This window comes from Nuphar pumila, chromosome 13, assembly GCF_984573655.1.
Source record: "Nuphar pumila chromosome 13, dmNupPumi1.hap1.1, whole genome shotgun sequence".
NCBI lineage: Eukaryota > Viridiplantae > Streptophyta > Magnoliopsida > Nymphaeales > Nymphaeaceae > Nuphar > Nuphar pumila.
Genome location: NC_143261.1, coordinates 58,259,629 through 58,273,909, shown reverse-complemented (window position 1 = coordinate 58,273,909; position 14,281 = coordinate 58,259,629). Strand labels below are relative to the sequence as shown.

Here is a 14,281-nt window from a genome sequence, read left to right as displayed (position 1 = left end):
AAATGCTAGTGCTTGCGTAGAAGTTGACCTCTTAGAGCTTAGTTTGGTTGAAGCAGGACCATAGATCAGTTATAGCATCATTCACTTTCTTTAAAAAAAATCATATATTTTCGGAGGTGAATTTGAGGTCGTTACATAGTTGATATCAAAGCAGGTTTAGAAACAACATCATGATTTATAAATTCGTGATCTAGAAAATAGTCTATGCATCACCGATAACAGAAATGTAAATCTACTAATCAGAGTTCAAATAGGAAACACTGAAAAACTGAGATCTCTTGACTACTTCCAAATACGACTCCACGATGCTCCAATTATGCGTTACCTGAAAAATTTTAATGCAGAAGGGTCAGACTCCCCTGTCTGCGTAAGAAGCATTATATCTATATGTGGTGCTCAGTGTCCTGTGTACAAATATGTGCAACAACTGCAGATATAACTAGCATGGAAATTTATATCATTCTAAGAAAATGATTATGCTTTCAATTCATGATACAGTGCAAAAGAGGATTGAACTAAAGATACATTTATCCACATTAGCACAAGCTGTAGATTCTACAAGTTTTACGAAAGTCATATCAACAATACATAATTCTTCAGGAATAAGTTTTCAGTCAACTTAAATTATTTAATGTTTATCTTACTCTCACCCTGTGGGTAAGCACAGGCATAGACATTGTAGTGAACTGAGACCATACGGTGAGATGCCTAACTCTCACGAAAACACGAACATCCATGAAGCTCATACCACCTACCCTCTCCAAGGTAGATCATGGGTCCAGTAACATACACCATCTTTCAGGTGTACCCAGAGCCTGGAGAATCCGGTAACATATACCGTCTTTCAGGTATACCCAGAGTCTCAAAGGTTTTATATTTCATTTTACATTTTCTTTATAACCAAGTGCGAGCTATCGCACTACGAGGGGTCTGGTAACATATACCTTCTTTCAGGTATAACCAGAGCCTCAGAAATCTCATATTTGATTTCTCAATTATTTTCCTGTGCGAGTCATCACACCAAAGATGATTCTCAAAATCCCGAACCCGCCTTGGGGTTCACACACATTGTATGGACTTATTTTTTTTTTGTCAGGGTGCCATGAGCACCATCAAGATAGCATTTCTCGGAACATGGCTCGACTCGGAGCTCACAGTCATCATTTTTTTTTTGAAGTTATGAGCTAGGGTGTAAACAATAGCATGTGCTTGAATCCACAGAAAAGCAATTGACAAATAATTGAAGGTAATGGTGCCCTTTTTGTTCCACAACCCATAGAAGCAGAAAATCAATTAAAATAAGGCACAACAAGTACAATGTTAAGTTAATTATTTCAAAACAAACAAAACAGTAACAGTGCCTGAACAATTACTTTAAGAATTGTTGCATCAACCAATTCACCAAATTGGCTCATGTGTTGCCTTAAACCTTCATCATCTACCTCCCAAGGAACACCCAAGACCTGAGAAGTTTTATACAAAACAAGATAAATATATTCCCATAAGTAAATGTATAAGGAGTAGGTTTCATAAATAAGCATACCACCAGCCTTGTGCTTCCTGTAGACATTGTTCTCCCACTCCACTCCTTACAAATGACCTTCAACACAACGAAGTAGGGGAAAATATGCTTAATCATTCATGAACTGGCTACATTCAGAAAAATACCACAAATGAAAGCGACCAACATAGTCTATATTACAGCTTCATAATACATTAATGGCTGGCATGATTCTTAGCAGTTCGCATAAATGCATCAGCCTTAATTTCATGTTTTTGCATAATTTCATTCGGTGGAGTTGTAAAACCTGCTCCCTTGGTAAGGGACATTACTAATCTCTTCGTTCAAGTCAAGCGAAAAAAGGAGAGAAAGAGAGACAGATCTTATATTAGCATAACAACTATATCTTCAGTTGTTTAACATATCAAAATCCATATCTGAAAAGCAACAGCAGACACACCAATAGTATGTTGCAAACCAATCATGCACGTGCACACATGCACACACAATACACAGTATCAGTCACACTCAAGAATGTTGGGGTAGATTAAGACATCATCATGCTCTTATGCATAATGCATGCACATACGCATAATTTTGCATATAAATAGAATCACATATGAATTCACCATTACAACACAAACCAAGAAATAAGTGTTTCATCTTATCGTATATGAATTCACCAACAGATGAGAAATTCACAAAACAACCATAATGCAGCAATATACTGTAACTAACACATATCTCCAAACACAAGTTCCATTCTTCTTCAATTCACCAACCGGAGCTCAACAAAGCCTGTAGGTGCCCACTTTCACGTTTGGGGAACTGAACTTGGGTCGGTCCAGCTGACCCGCACTCAACCTAGCCAAGCTGAGTTGAGCACGAGTTTGACCTCGATGTCACCAAAAGCCATCACCTCCTTCAGCGAGGTCATTTCGCCAACCTTGACCCTACCGCTTGTGGTCGTCACCTTCACCACAACCTTGTTCTTCACTACCATCATCGGACTGGAAACCGAGGTTAGCATACGTGTCCTCGCTCATAGTTGGATCGTCAATAAAATACGATCAATGTCATGCTAATCGAGGAGAATTCTCGAGGGCCTTTTTGAAATTTCTTTATTTCTCGTGAGACCACATGCATTACAAGGTAGGTTTATAATAACTTTAACATATATGTGTAGTTTTAGGTTTTTTGAAATGCTTGGGGTTTTCATAATTACATAGTTTATATATATATATATATATATATATATATATATATATATATATATATATATATATATATATATATATATATATATATATATATATATATATATATATATATATATATATATATATATATATATATATATTCAAAAATTATTTGTGTTGCATGCCTTTTGAGAAAATATATATTTAAGTAATATTTGTTTTTCATAAACAAGAATGTGCATATGTTAAAAAAGTATCAAAATTTTCCATATGTGAGTATTTTGAACATGTTTTCAATAAAAGACACGTATATGTTCAGGTTTTACAAACAATTTCTAACATATGTATTTTGGATTTTATGAATAGTTAAATACGAGTGTATTTCAAGATTTTATGAATAAATATATGTATATGGCTCATGTTTTTTGAATATGCATGTTTCTGAAATTATTACGTAGTCTTAAGCCTGTGTAAATGCTTATGATGAATGATAAAATGCATATCAAAGATGCTGCATAGTATCTATGATGAAAAGCATGTTATTCAATTGTTATTTTATGTGAGGCAAAACAGGGTGGTTCAACAAAGAGAGGAGGTTGTTCAGCAGGAGCGGCTGAGAGCAATCACCAGGAGTCAGTGAAGGTGGCACTGGTGGGTGCCATCGGTGGCTGCCCAGTTGGTGGGAAGGAGAGAATCGGGTGGCAATGGTATGGTGCAAGACAAAAATCAGGAGAGAGATGGGCAGTGGTGGTGGTGGTGGTGGTGGTGCTGGGTTTACACGAGAGAGGGGAGAGTGAAGGGTGAAGGGGAGCATGAGTGAAGTTTATGATACAGGTGAGAGGGAATGTAATGGGCAGAGGGGGCATGAGTAGAGTATTTATAGGAAGAAAAAAAGGAAAAAATCCAATTAGAAAGGGGGAAAACCTTTTTGATTTGAAAAAAAGTAGGGGGAAAAAACATTTTCAAAGGCGAGTGTGGAAAGAAAAACTTGAAATTAGAATTTGGTTTTGAATTTCTTTTTAGTTTTAAGTAGGAAAACAAGTGGGCTTGGATTTGGATTTTGGTGAGACCTATTTGGATCTCATTAAATCCAAATCCAACCTACTAATATATATATATATATATATATATATATATATATATATATATATATATATATATATATATATATATATATATATATATATATAATTAAATTCATTTGGGTCATAAGTGGACTTAAATCCTATTTATTTAAATGAGATTCATTTGGGTCTTAGGTGGATCCAAACAAATTTATTATACTTTAATAGGATCCATTTGAGTCACAAATGGATCTAAAATTTTATTTACTTGATGAGATCGAATTGGGTCTCCAAGTGGATCCAAAAGTCCTTTTCTTAGTGAGATCCATTTGGGTCATCTAAATATATCCAAATCTTATTTTACTTAGTAGAATTCATTTGGGTCTCTAAATAAATCCAAGACACTTTCTACTTTAAAGAAAGATCCAATTGCGTCTCAAATGGATCTAAATTTCTTCTATGCCTGATTTAAGCCCCGATATAAATCAAAACCCTACCCAAATCTATTTCGGTTGACTGAAATCATTTGGAGATCCAATCCTAAATAACTTGAGATCGAGTGGATCTTATATGTTCATTCAAATAGTTCAAACTTGCGTTTGAGTTGGTTGATCCTCTTAGATCTATATTGAGGTCGAGATCCAAATACTTCATACAAAACCTCATAACTGCCCAATTAAATATCAAATAACTTCAATAAATGCCAAAATATTATCCATAAATAACTGCTAATTAATCAATCAATATTAGCTAAGTAATTTGCTAAAAAATGATATTTAATCAAAGTTAAATACCAAAATAATTCACAAAAAAAATCTTTTATTTATTTAAAAATTTTGAGAAATTTATAAACTTTACATTATTGCTCAATGAATATTATTTCAATAAAGAGCAATTGGCAATCATTGATGTTAAGTCAATTTAGTTGTTTGAGCAACTGTGTAACAAAAGACTTAATGATATAGAACGATTTCAATGGCTATCAATATAGTCAAAAGATCGAGAAGTTGTTATCGACAAAAGGTTTAATAATCTTTAGCACTATCATAATTTTTTAAAGATCGTGTGATAAGAAATAACTATAAAATAAAATTTATGAAAAACTGCAATAACAGAGTAACTGTAGTATGCATGAGAAATAACTTGCGGAGTATGGTTCATTCCACTTGGAGGATCCATTGAACAAAGGTGCAGAAAACATCATTCTTTCAAGTGAAGAAGTATCAAAGTGAGCATACATGTGGTGGATCATTGGACAACGTAGTAGTGAAAAAAATATCTTTCAAGTGGATTTCAAGTGTTATTCTTGAACACTTACACGATAACCCAAAGTTAACTCTAAAAGAAATCTTAAATGACATTAGTCGCAAGGAAAGTATGAAGGTTACGTACAAACAAGCATGACATTAATGAGAAATGACTAAGGTGATCCTATATGGTTTATTTGAAGAGTTTTTCAAGATGCTTTTTGCCTATTGTCATTATTTGATGACGACTAACCGATGATCGACAATGTGCATTGAAACTGATAGACGACATAGATTTATGTACATGTTCGTATCTTTTCGTGCATGCATTGATCAGTTTTTTAAAGAAAGCCCTCCACTTCTTATGGTAGATGACACATTCCTAAAAGAAAAATACATAAATATTGTTGTCAGCCCATGGTATTGATCCTTGTGATCAAATATTTTCGGTTGCATTTACTGTTATAGATAACGAGTCGAATGAATCATGGGTGTAGTTTTTTTATGCATGTGAATGCACAATTGAGACACTAATACAATGACATACCCAAAGTTAAAGTACAATTAACAGCTATCTCAAATAAGCACACAAAGCTACACAATATGTTCTCCCATACATGGCTAAATTGTCAGGTTGAATTTTACACAAAACACTATGAAAAACTTTTAACATAAATTTGGAATATCACTAGGTCAACTTTGGTAAAGCACAACCAAAGCACTCACGAGACAAAAGTATAATTATTTTCTTAAAAAGATTCAGGAGCAAAGGGAAGATGCATACAAGTATGCAACTAAGGTCATAAAAGAAAAACATTAGGCTAACATATACTTTTCAACTAGAATGTACAAGCGCTTAACCTCTAATATAGTAAATAGATTTAATGCGAGGATTCTCACAATACATGGCTAAATTGTCAGGTTGAATTTTACTAAAAACACTACGAAAAACTTTTAACATAAATTTGGAATATCACTAGGTCAACTTTGGTAAAGCACAACCAAAGCACTCACGAGACAAAAGTATAATTATTTTCTTAAAAAGATTCAGGAGCAAAGGGAAGATGCATACAAGTATGCAACTAAGGTCATAAAAGAAAAACATTAGGCTAACATATACTTTTCAACTAGAATGTACAAGCGCTTAACCTCTAATATAGTAAAGAGATTTAATGCGAGGATTCTCACAATACATGACAAGTCACTAAATCCTCTTATTGAAAAACTTTATCTCATGATGATGAAACTTTTTGAAAACCAAAAGAATAATACCCATAACATGTGTGGTGCCTAAAGTAAAAAAAAGTTGGACGATGGTAAGAAAGAAGCACGAAATCTATGTGTTCAAGTAGTGCATTGCCTTCATCGTCGATACAAAGCCTACAATCACTCTCACAATTGCAATGTTTATCTTAAAAAACAAACATGCTCTTGTAGAGAGTAACAGGTTAGCGAGATTTTGTGCAAACATATAATCACGTGCATTTTGTACGAAGACAAGTTATCAGAAGATTACTACGATAAGTTCTACACTATTAAATCGTATCAAGCTGCATATAATACTTATTCATTTTTTCTAATGACGGATAATATCTCACATCACTCCTCCAAACCTTATTCCAGTCTTACCACCTAAAGCGCATCCTAAAACAAGATACCTTAAGAAGAAACAAAAAACAGAACACAAAAATGTTGGGTAATACAAGTGCAATCATTTTTGATGAAATTGGCCACAACCGGTGAAAGCACAAATAACATTATATTAGAGTACAGATGGTTTACAAAATCTGTATTTATTAGAAGTTGTTTTATGAATTCTTTCTTTGTATTTACAATCTTTTTTAATTAATTATTCCAATGTCTTATATCTTTTATGTATATAAGGAGTTCACAATCAATAATAATAAACCAAAAAAAAACATGGTAGTAGAAAGCAGTTCAAACCCCGTCACCAACCCCAAACAAGGAAGCAGTTGTGTTAATTATACAACACATTGACCAGAATTATAAAGTGAAAATTGCCCAACTTCTGATAATTATTTGGTGCAATGAACTTTACACAATTTGGCTTTGAGGATACAACTGAGCTTGGCCTGCTCATGGAGTCTAATCTACAACGTGTTGTCCAACTAAACTGCCTGGCACAAATCACTTAAGATAGCACCTTTAATAAAATGAAAGGGACTCACACTAGGTTAAAAAATGATAGAGAGAGAGAGAGAGATGGATAACAGGAATAAAAGTTAGGCTTCAGTTATTATAGACTCGATCCCAACAACCAATAATTGAGTGAAACGGCATCTACGGCCTAAAAAGGAAATTAAATGGTCTAAACAATACTAAAAAACCTAAAAACATCTACAGAGGAGGTGACTAGTCAAACGATCAAATGAGAGGAAACAACTAGGCCAATCAATCTTGCATGAAGTACATATCCTTATGTTAAAATCGATGTGAATCTGCTGATATGAATTGAATCTCCTAATTGGAAACAACAACACTTAAAAAGTCACTTGCTCATGCACAAATATCTTGATAAATTAGATCAGTCAATATCAAGCATGCACTAAACCTTTCAATGAATTGCCGTTTATCCGGATCTCCAGTGGAATTATTTCATCATATAAGCCCTCAAAAACTTTGTCAGCATGTACAAAATTTAGATGACTAAAACTAAATAAAACTAATCCAGTTATTATCATTCAATATTAAACAATATTGAAAAACACGACGGTTAAAAAGGTATACAGAATGCACACTCATGTTCTATGTTTCTTCTTCTTACTCGGAGAATTTAAATTCAAGTTTCTTTTCCCTTTGCCTGACCTTTTCATTCCACTTACAAGCTCTGTAACTTCAATAGAATTTGAAGCCGGCTCTTCCAAAATGCTGCAATACCAAGTTGACAACCACCAGAGTAAGATGAATTTATTCAGAAAAAATTCTAGTTGGCAGGCAAAGAATTGCCTTTTTTATATTTTTTGAGAGGAAACCCCAGTTCAGGTGGTGGGGCCCGGTAGAGATTGATGCTCTGCCGTATGGCCCACTCCCAAGCACATAAAATCCCTCCAGGGAGCTTGATGCTTGGGCTTAAAGCAAGGGATGCACACCCTGGGTATCACAGTTACAAATCTCATTCTCAGGTTAAAAAAGTGAGTTTTCCTCAGGAAAATCTCTGTAAGTTGAAAATTTATACATTCATTACTAATATAGAGCAATCCTAGGGTGCTCCCGGAGCACCTACTAGAAATCATATTTGTAGGTTGCATCTTCTCAATCAGATCTTATAGATGTACTTAAAACAGTGTATTTGATAGTAATCATGTTTTGGATCATGTTCAAAATAGGCTTTTTTAGTCATAAAATTTTGGTACCTTGTGAGCCATTGATTTTTGAAGATCTTAAAAAAAAACTACATGTATGACATAATCACATGATCCAAACATTTTTTTCCACTAAATAAAAACTGTAGATCATATCTATAGGGTCTGATCAACGAAAAAAGCACTCAGATTTTGAAAATTTGAAGCTTCTACTAGGTGGCAGTAGGTGACCGGGGAACACCCTATCATTATTAATATAGAGTAATGCTCCAGGAACACCTACTCCCTCCTACTAGAAAGCAAAGTTGTAGATCATATCTATAGGGTTTGATCAACGAAAAAATCACTCAGATTCTGAAAATTTGAAGCTTCTATTAGGTGAGAGTAGGTGCTCTGGGAGCACCTTATATATATATAGAGAGAGAGAGAGAGAGATTTTGAAATTGAGGTAAGGGGCGTTTACAAAAATACTATACAACATAGGTTACTTTGAGCAATGGGGTGAAAGACATTTACAAAATACCATATAATATAAGGTAGTTTCAGCAATGGGGTGAAGGAAGTTTAAATGATACGCAACATATAACACAGTTTCCCTTTAAAAAAACATGCATAAGTTGTTTAGAGTCTAATCGGCTACTTGAATAGTACCATACCAAATGTGTAGGGGAGGGAAGGCCCTCTCAGCTACTATATAAAACGAGGGTGCCTCCCCTTCATTTAGTGAAAAGCCATTGCCATCGGTAGTCAGCATTCAATGCTGCCTGACATGCGCCATTCAATGCCAGCTCAGCTCAGAATTGAATGATTGCTGACAAAAAAAAAGTTCACACCATCAAAAGAAGCAGCATGATTTTTTTGTATATTTCAAAATCTTACAAAAAATCGTGAGGGTCTTGGCAGTATTTTTAAAATATCGCATTTTTTTCAGGTATATATCGTTTTGTGATTATATTGAAGCCTTTGTGAGCCAAGCAGAGAATTAATTAATTATTGGAGATTTCTAACAAAAATCCATCTATTACCTTGATTTCTTCTCAGCTTTTTTTAGAAAGAGATCCCTCAACAATCCTTGCATGATACTTATGGAAAGGAGCACTCCCTTTTCTCTTTTCATCCTAGAGATATTAGAACAGTTGGTGAGAGAAGATGGCTAGTAAACACAAAAAAAAAGAGAAACACTAGCACACCTGGAGAAAAGATTCAAGTGATGTTTGGTCATTTGGAGAAAAAGCAATCTCATCCCTTTTTTTCTGTACAAATTCTATGTTCTGCTCAACCTATATCATAGGAAAAAGAAAAAGGTGAGAGAATTGCCAAATTAATTTGATACTTGAATGCTGAAGAGCGCAGAAGATGGCAAGTCTTTAATTACAAGAAAAGCTCATTTTCATACTCTCCCGTAATTTAAGCTTGAATGAAAAAGAAAAAAGCAGACATCGTCTTTTTTCATGAATATTTGATGTCAGATTATGATATCCAGAAACTTCAAGAGCATGATATTAATACAAAAAAAAATGTGAAGATGATATGTCCATCACGAAATCCACTACTAGTGCATCCTGCTTACAAAGTTTGCATCTGTAGAATACCATTATATACTACAATATGAAACAGTCCTAAAATATTCACTGATGTCAACTAAAAACCAAGACTATGTTTTAGTTTAATTTTCTTTTCCTTATTTCATTAATTAGTTTAACATTGGTCACAAAGAGCACAACAGAGGATGTTTCAAAAATCATCCTGCTACTTTCATTTGGACATTATTTTGGGTGTTGCATGGAATCTGGTCCAGTCAAGGAAATGTCGCAGATAGCTGAAGTGTAAGTGCATATCACAAACACCAAAAGGGATTTGTTTTAATTTTATCAGCAACAAATACTTAAAATGATTTTGGGTAAGATGCTGGGAGCTGGCCCTGCAGCAGAGTGTGCATTTGGCCAGCGGAGTGGGATTGAGGAGTGATGCTAATCCCACATCTCAAGATCAAAACCAGTCATGTGCCTGTGTGCAAGCTGATGCAAGCGGTTGTAATGAAGTATGTGGAATTACAAAAGCAAAGTGCAAAAGCACATAAGTGGACAATTATAAAGAAGATAGACAAGCACAAAAGTGCATAGACAAAAGTCCACTAAAGGACAATACAAAGAGTCAATTAAAAATAAAATATTATTGAAAATGTGCTTTGGGAAGCCATGAAAAAATATAGGGGGAACACTCCCTTATTTATATACAAATACAAGAGGGAGACCATTGGGAGCTCCCTTTCATAGAGACGTTGGGGAGCTCCCTCGGTCATATTTTTTTACTGTTGGGGCCCCTATCGACTCTATAGAGCGGGGCCCAATGACATGATAAAATAGAAATAAAAAAAGAAAATGAAGACAAAAATAAGAAAATGAAAAAATAGTTGTTTCTAATAAACAACTATAATTACATACAAAAAGACAAAAATGCCCTTATTGGGCAAACTGTTTATATATATATATACACACTCCCCTTCAAACTTTTTGAGAAAATGATCGAAAGTTTGCTGAGAAAGAGAAATCGAGGAGCGGAAAGAGCTTTGATGAAGAAATTTGTCAACTGGTACGGCAACGTAATAGTTCCTCTTAGATATTCATCACAAACATAGTGACAATCCATCTTAATATGTTTGATTCGCTCATGGAAGGTATGGTAGCTCGTAATGTAGATTACACTCTTATTGTCATAACTCTTCGAAGGTGTTGAGATGATGATTTCCATATCCCTGAGAAGACTTTTAAGCTACACAAGCTCCATTGTTGTCATAATCATTACCTGATATTCGGCTCCAGCTGAAGATAAAGATATTTTTTGTCGTTTCTTACACCTCCAATAGATCAACGAATCTCTTTAAAAAATACAAAAACCTATCATTTAGGTTACCACCCCGGATAATTAGATCTAAAGATGATGAAGAGGACAAAAAAAAAGCTCTTTTGAAACAGTGTTTTTAATGTATCACACAATCCTCATAATTGCTGCCATGTGCAATGTGGTAGGGGCATGTTAAAACTGACTTGCTGCATGAACACATGAGTGATATTAGGTTGGGTGATAGAGAGATAAGTGAGAGATCCAATCAATTGATAATATGAAATAGAATCTTCAAGCAATACACTATCTTCAAGTCTTAATTTTGTATTTATGACTTTTGAGGTTTCCACCTTTTTATCGAAAACTTTTGACCTAGCACATATGTTAGCAGCTAATTTTATTTGAGAGAGAATATATCCTCTGAGAGAATAGGCAACCTCAATTCCTAAAAAGTATCTCAAAAATATGACCGTTGGGGCCCCAACGACAAGATGAGTGGGGCCCCTTGTGGTCTTAAAAAAGCAAAAGAAAAAAAGAAAAAGTAAAAAAGGGAGAGAAAATGAAAACGGGAGAGTTTACATGGGGATTTACCAAAATACCCCTATTGGGTATTTGGAGAAATAAGAAAACAAAAAAAAGAAATATGTATATATATATACATATATGTATATATATATATATATATATATATATATATATATATATATATATATATATATATATATATATATATATATATATTTTTTTTTTATATACATAATTTAACAGAGACCCCCAATGCAATGCATTTAATGCATTTTACAATCAAAAAAAGAAAAATAAAAAATAAGAAAAAGAAAAGAAAAAGGAAATAAAAGAAAAGTAAAAAGACTGAAATGCCCCTAATGGGCAGAATTACAGAAATACCCTTTATCGGGTATATATATATACACATGATTACATATATATATATATATATATTAACAACAGTACTGTTCATGAGGCAGGGTAGCTGTACAGGATTTTTTCCTGGATAGACAACCAGGTCTTGGCCAAGTCTCCAGACTGGGCCAGGTTTTCCCCGTCTAATAAAAAAGAGATGTTGGGAACTGCTTCTTCATTAGTATAAAATAATGTTTATAACCATAATCCAAATGGATAGGATTAAGCCTATCACCATGATATTGATTCATTGAACAAGATTGTGTCACTTGGCGCCAAGTGGATAACTCAGTCCCGACTGGTTGTTTTGTTAATCCAAATTGGTGGGTCTTGGATTTTCCAAGTCCATCTAACTCTAGGCACAAACCTGGAGAAGTTTGGATACACTTCCTGCATCCTAAGATGGGTTCTGAGCTTCCTAGGTTTTGAAACACCGGCATTGGTCATCAATTTTTTTTCTTGTCTCGAACCAACAAATCTTTCATTAGAACTACAGGCTTCCAAGCTTAGACCATTCAATTTAAGGCTGTTCAGGTGGCAGCGGCATGAAGTGGACAGGGCTGGTTCCACATAATCAAATGTAGGTACAAAATCCTCATATGATCATGAATTGTGGCAAGGGTAGATGTAGAATTGAAGCAAAGTGCCCTTGCCCCAAGTTCAGAGGCCCTTCACCTTATGCACTTGGATTGTGGTCAGGGGTCGGTGCAACCTTGTGACACAGATTCTGTCAGCCCAAGTTAGTTGTACTAAGGATTCCCTGAGCAATGTTTCACATTGTTGGTCAAAAGAAAATCAATTTACAGATAAAAAACACAACTCTGAGCACGTGCTATCGCAAAGTCAAACATGTAAGCTTATTCAAAAATATTTACCTGATCCATGAATGGCTTTACAAGACGTCTGAGGCTCTCACTGGTTGTCTTTTTGCAAAACTTTTTAAAGTTGACGAGTGGAACAAAAGCCAACTCAGGGAAAGATACATGATAACTCCATTGAAAAAAGTGCTCTGAAAGTGTTTCAACTGCAGAGCGTACACATTGCTCATGGTATGCTTTCAGTTTCAGTAGCTGTTTTGGCACCTGTCAGACAAGTAACCAACTAATAAGTAAAGCAGAGAGCCGAGACAGTGAAGATCCTGAAAACTGATGAGGTAGTCTCTCCACTTGAACCAACCTTCAACATACTTGAAAAATTAAAATTTTTTGGAGCACTATTATCAGATTTGCCACCTTCCCCAAATTCTAGAAAGCTTAGAGATAAAGAAGCCACAGGAATGAAGACGCCACTAGAATGTGAAAGCTTATTCAACAAATGGATGCATTTTAGCCTCAAAGGAAAGAAACGAGGTCCAGGCAACATATGGGCAAGTCCATTTATCATCTGAATTGCCAAGTATAGCAAACTCTGAAGATCATGTTCCTTGATGTTAGCACATACAAACTTAACCCAAAGTTCAAAGCAGTTTACATACTGCCAATCTTGTATTTTCCTTAGTCCATCCTGAAAAATATGTAAAATATTAGAAAGAAGATAGAGAAATATGGATCTCGTGTACAAACAGAATTGCAACCACAATTATGAACAGATAAGCAGAAAATTGTGGGGAATAGGCAAAACACTCACTATATTTGGGAAACAACAATATCAGAGTGAATTTCTCAAGAAGGGTAAGAACCATTCTAGGTTCAATGACTTGATTCCATAAGAACATGAATGAGAGCAGGGCAGAGGAAACTAGAGAAGTTGTCGGTTTTCCAATTAACATCAAACCATGCTGCAATAGTTCCAATAATTAACATAATATAGATCCCAGCAGTGTTGGCCGATGAAATTGTGAAATCGCCCATAGCTGATCTATATCAAATCAGATAGTGGTCTAAAACATAGTGAAACACACTTGAGAATGCAAAATAATGCTCACGCACATGGAATTCATCCTATAAAAACTTCAGACTTCTTTTAGTGGCAAATTAACAAGTGTAGCATCATTATCTTCACTGTGGTAAACTTTCTCACTTGCAACTTTCACATACATGAAATAATAATTAATTTCTGTAAGCTTGGTGTCACCCACAGCTTGCCCACAATAAACCCTTTATATATGCAATTTCTGTCATGATGAGCAGAACCACACCCTCTATAACCTTCATGACACAATACTTGGGTTTGTGCTAAAGGA

General features: G+C 34.7%; 1 protein-coding gene and 1 long non-coding RNA gene across 2 annotated transcripts; both read right to left on the bottom strand.

Annotated features, from left to right (window-relative positions):
* Window positions 1-220: 220 nt before the first annotated feature.
* Window positions 221-9,459, bottom strand: LOC149818477 (uncharacterized). Its single transcript, XR_016427461.1, has 3 exons — window positions 9,360-9,459; window positions 7,838-7,900; window positions 221-325 (listed from the first exon to the last, which is right to left on the bottom strand). It is a non-coding gene; the product is annotated as an uncharacterized LOC149818477 (long non-coding RNA).
* A 56-nt stretch (window positions 9,460-9,515) lies between these two features.
* On the bottom strand, window positions 9,516-13,949 carry LOC149818476 (protein REBELOTE-like). Its single transcript, XM_089986221.1, has 4 exons — window positions 13,812-13,949; window positions 13,276-13,602; window positions 12,975-13,181; window positions 9,516-9,614 (listed from the first exon to the last, which is right to left on the bottom strand). Exons 1-4 carry the CDS (start codon window positions 13,947-13,949, stop codon window positions 9,516-9,518), a joined length of 771 nt encoding a protein of 256 aa, XP_089842347.1.
* Window positions 13,950-14,281: the final 332 nt, after the last annotated feature.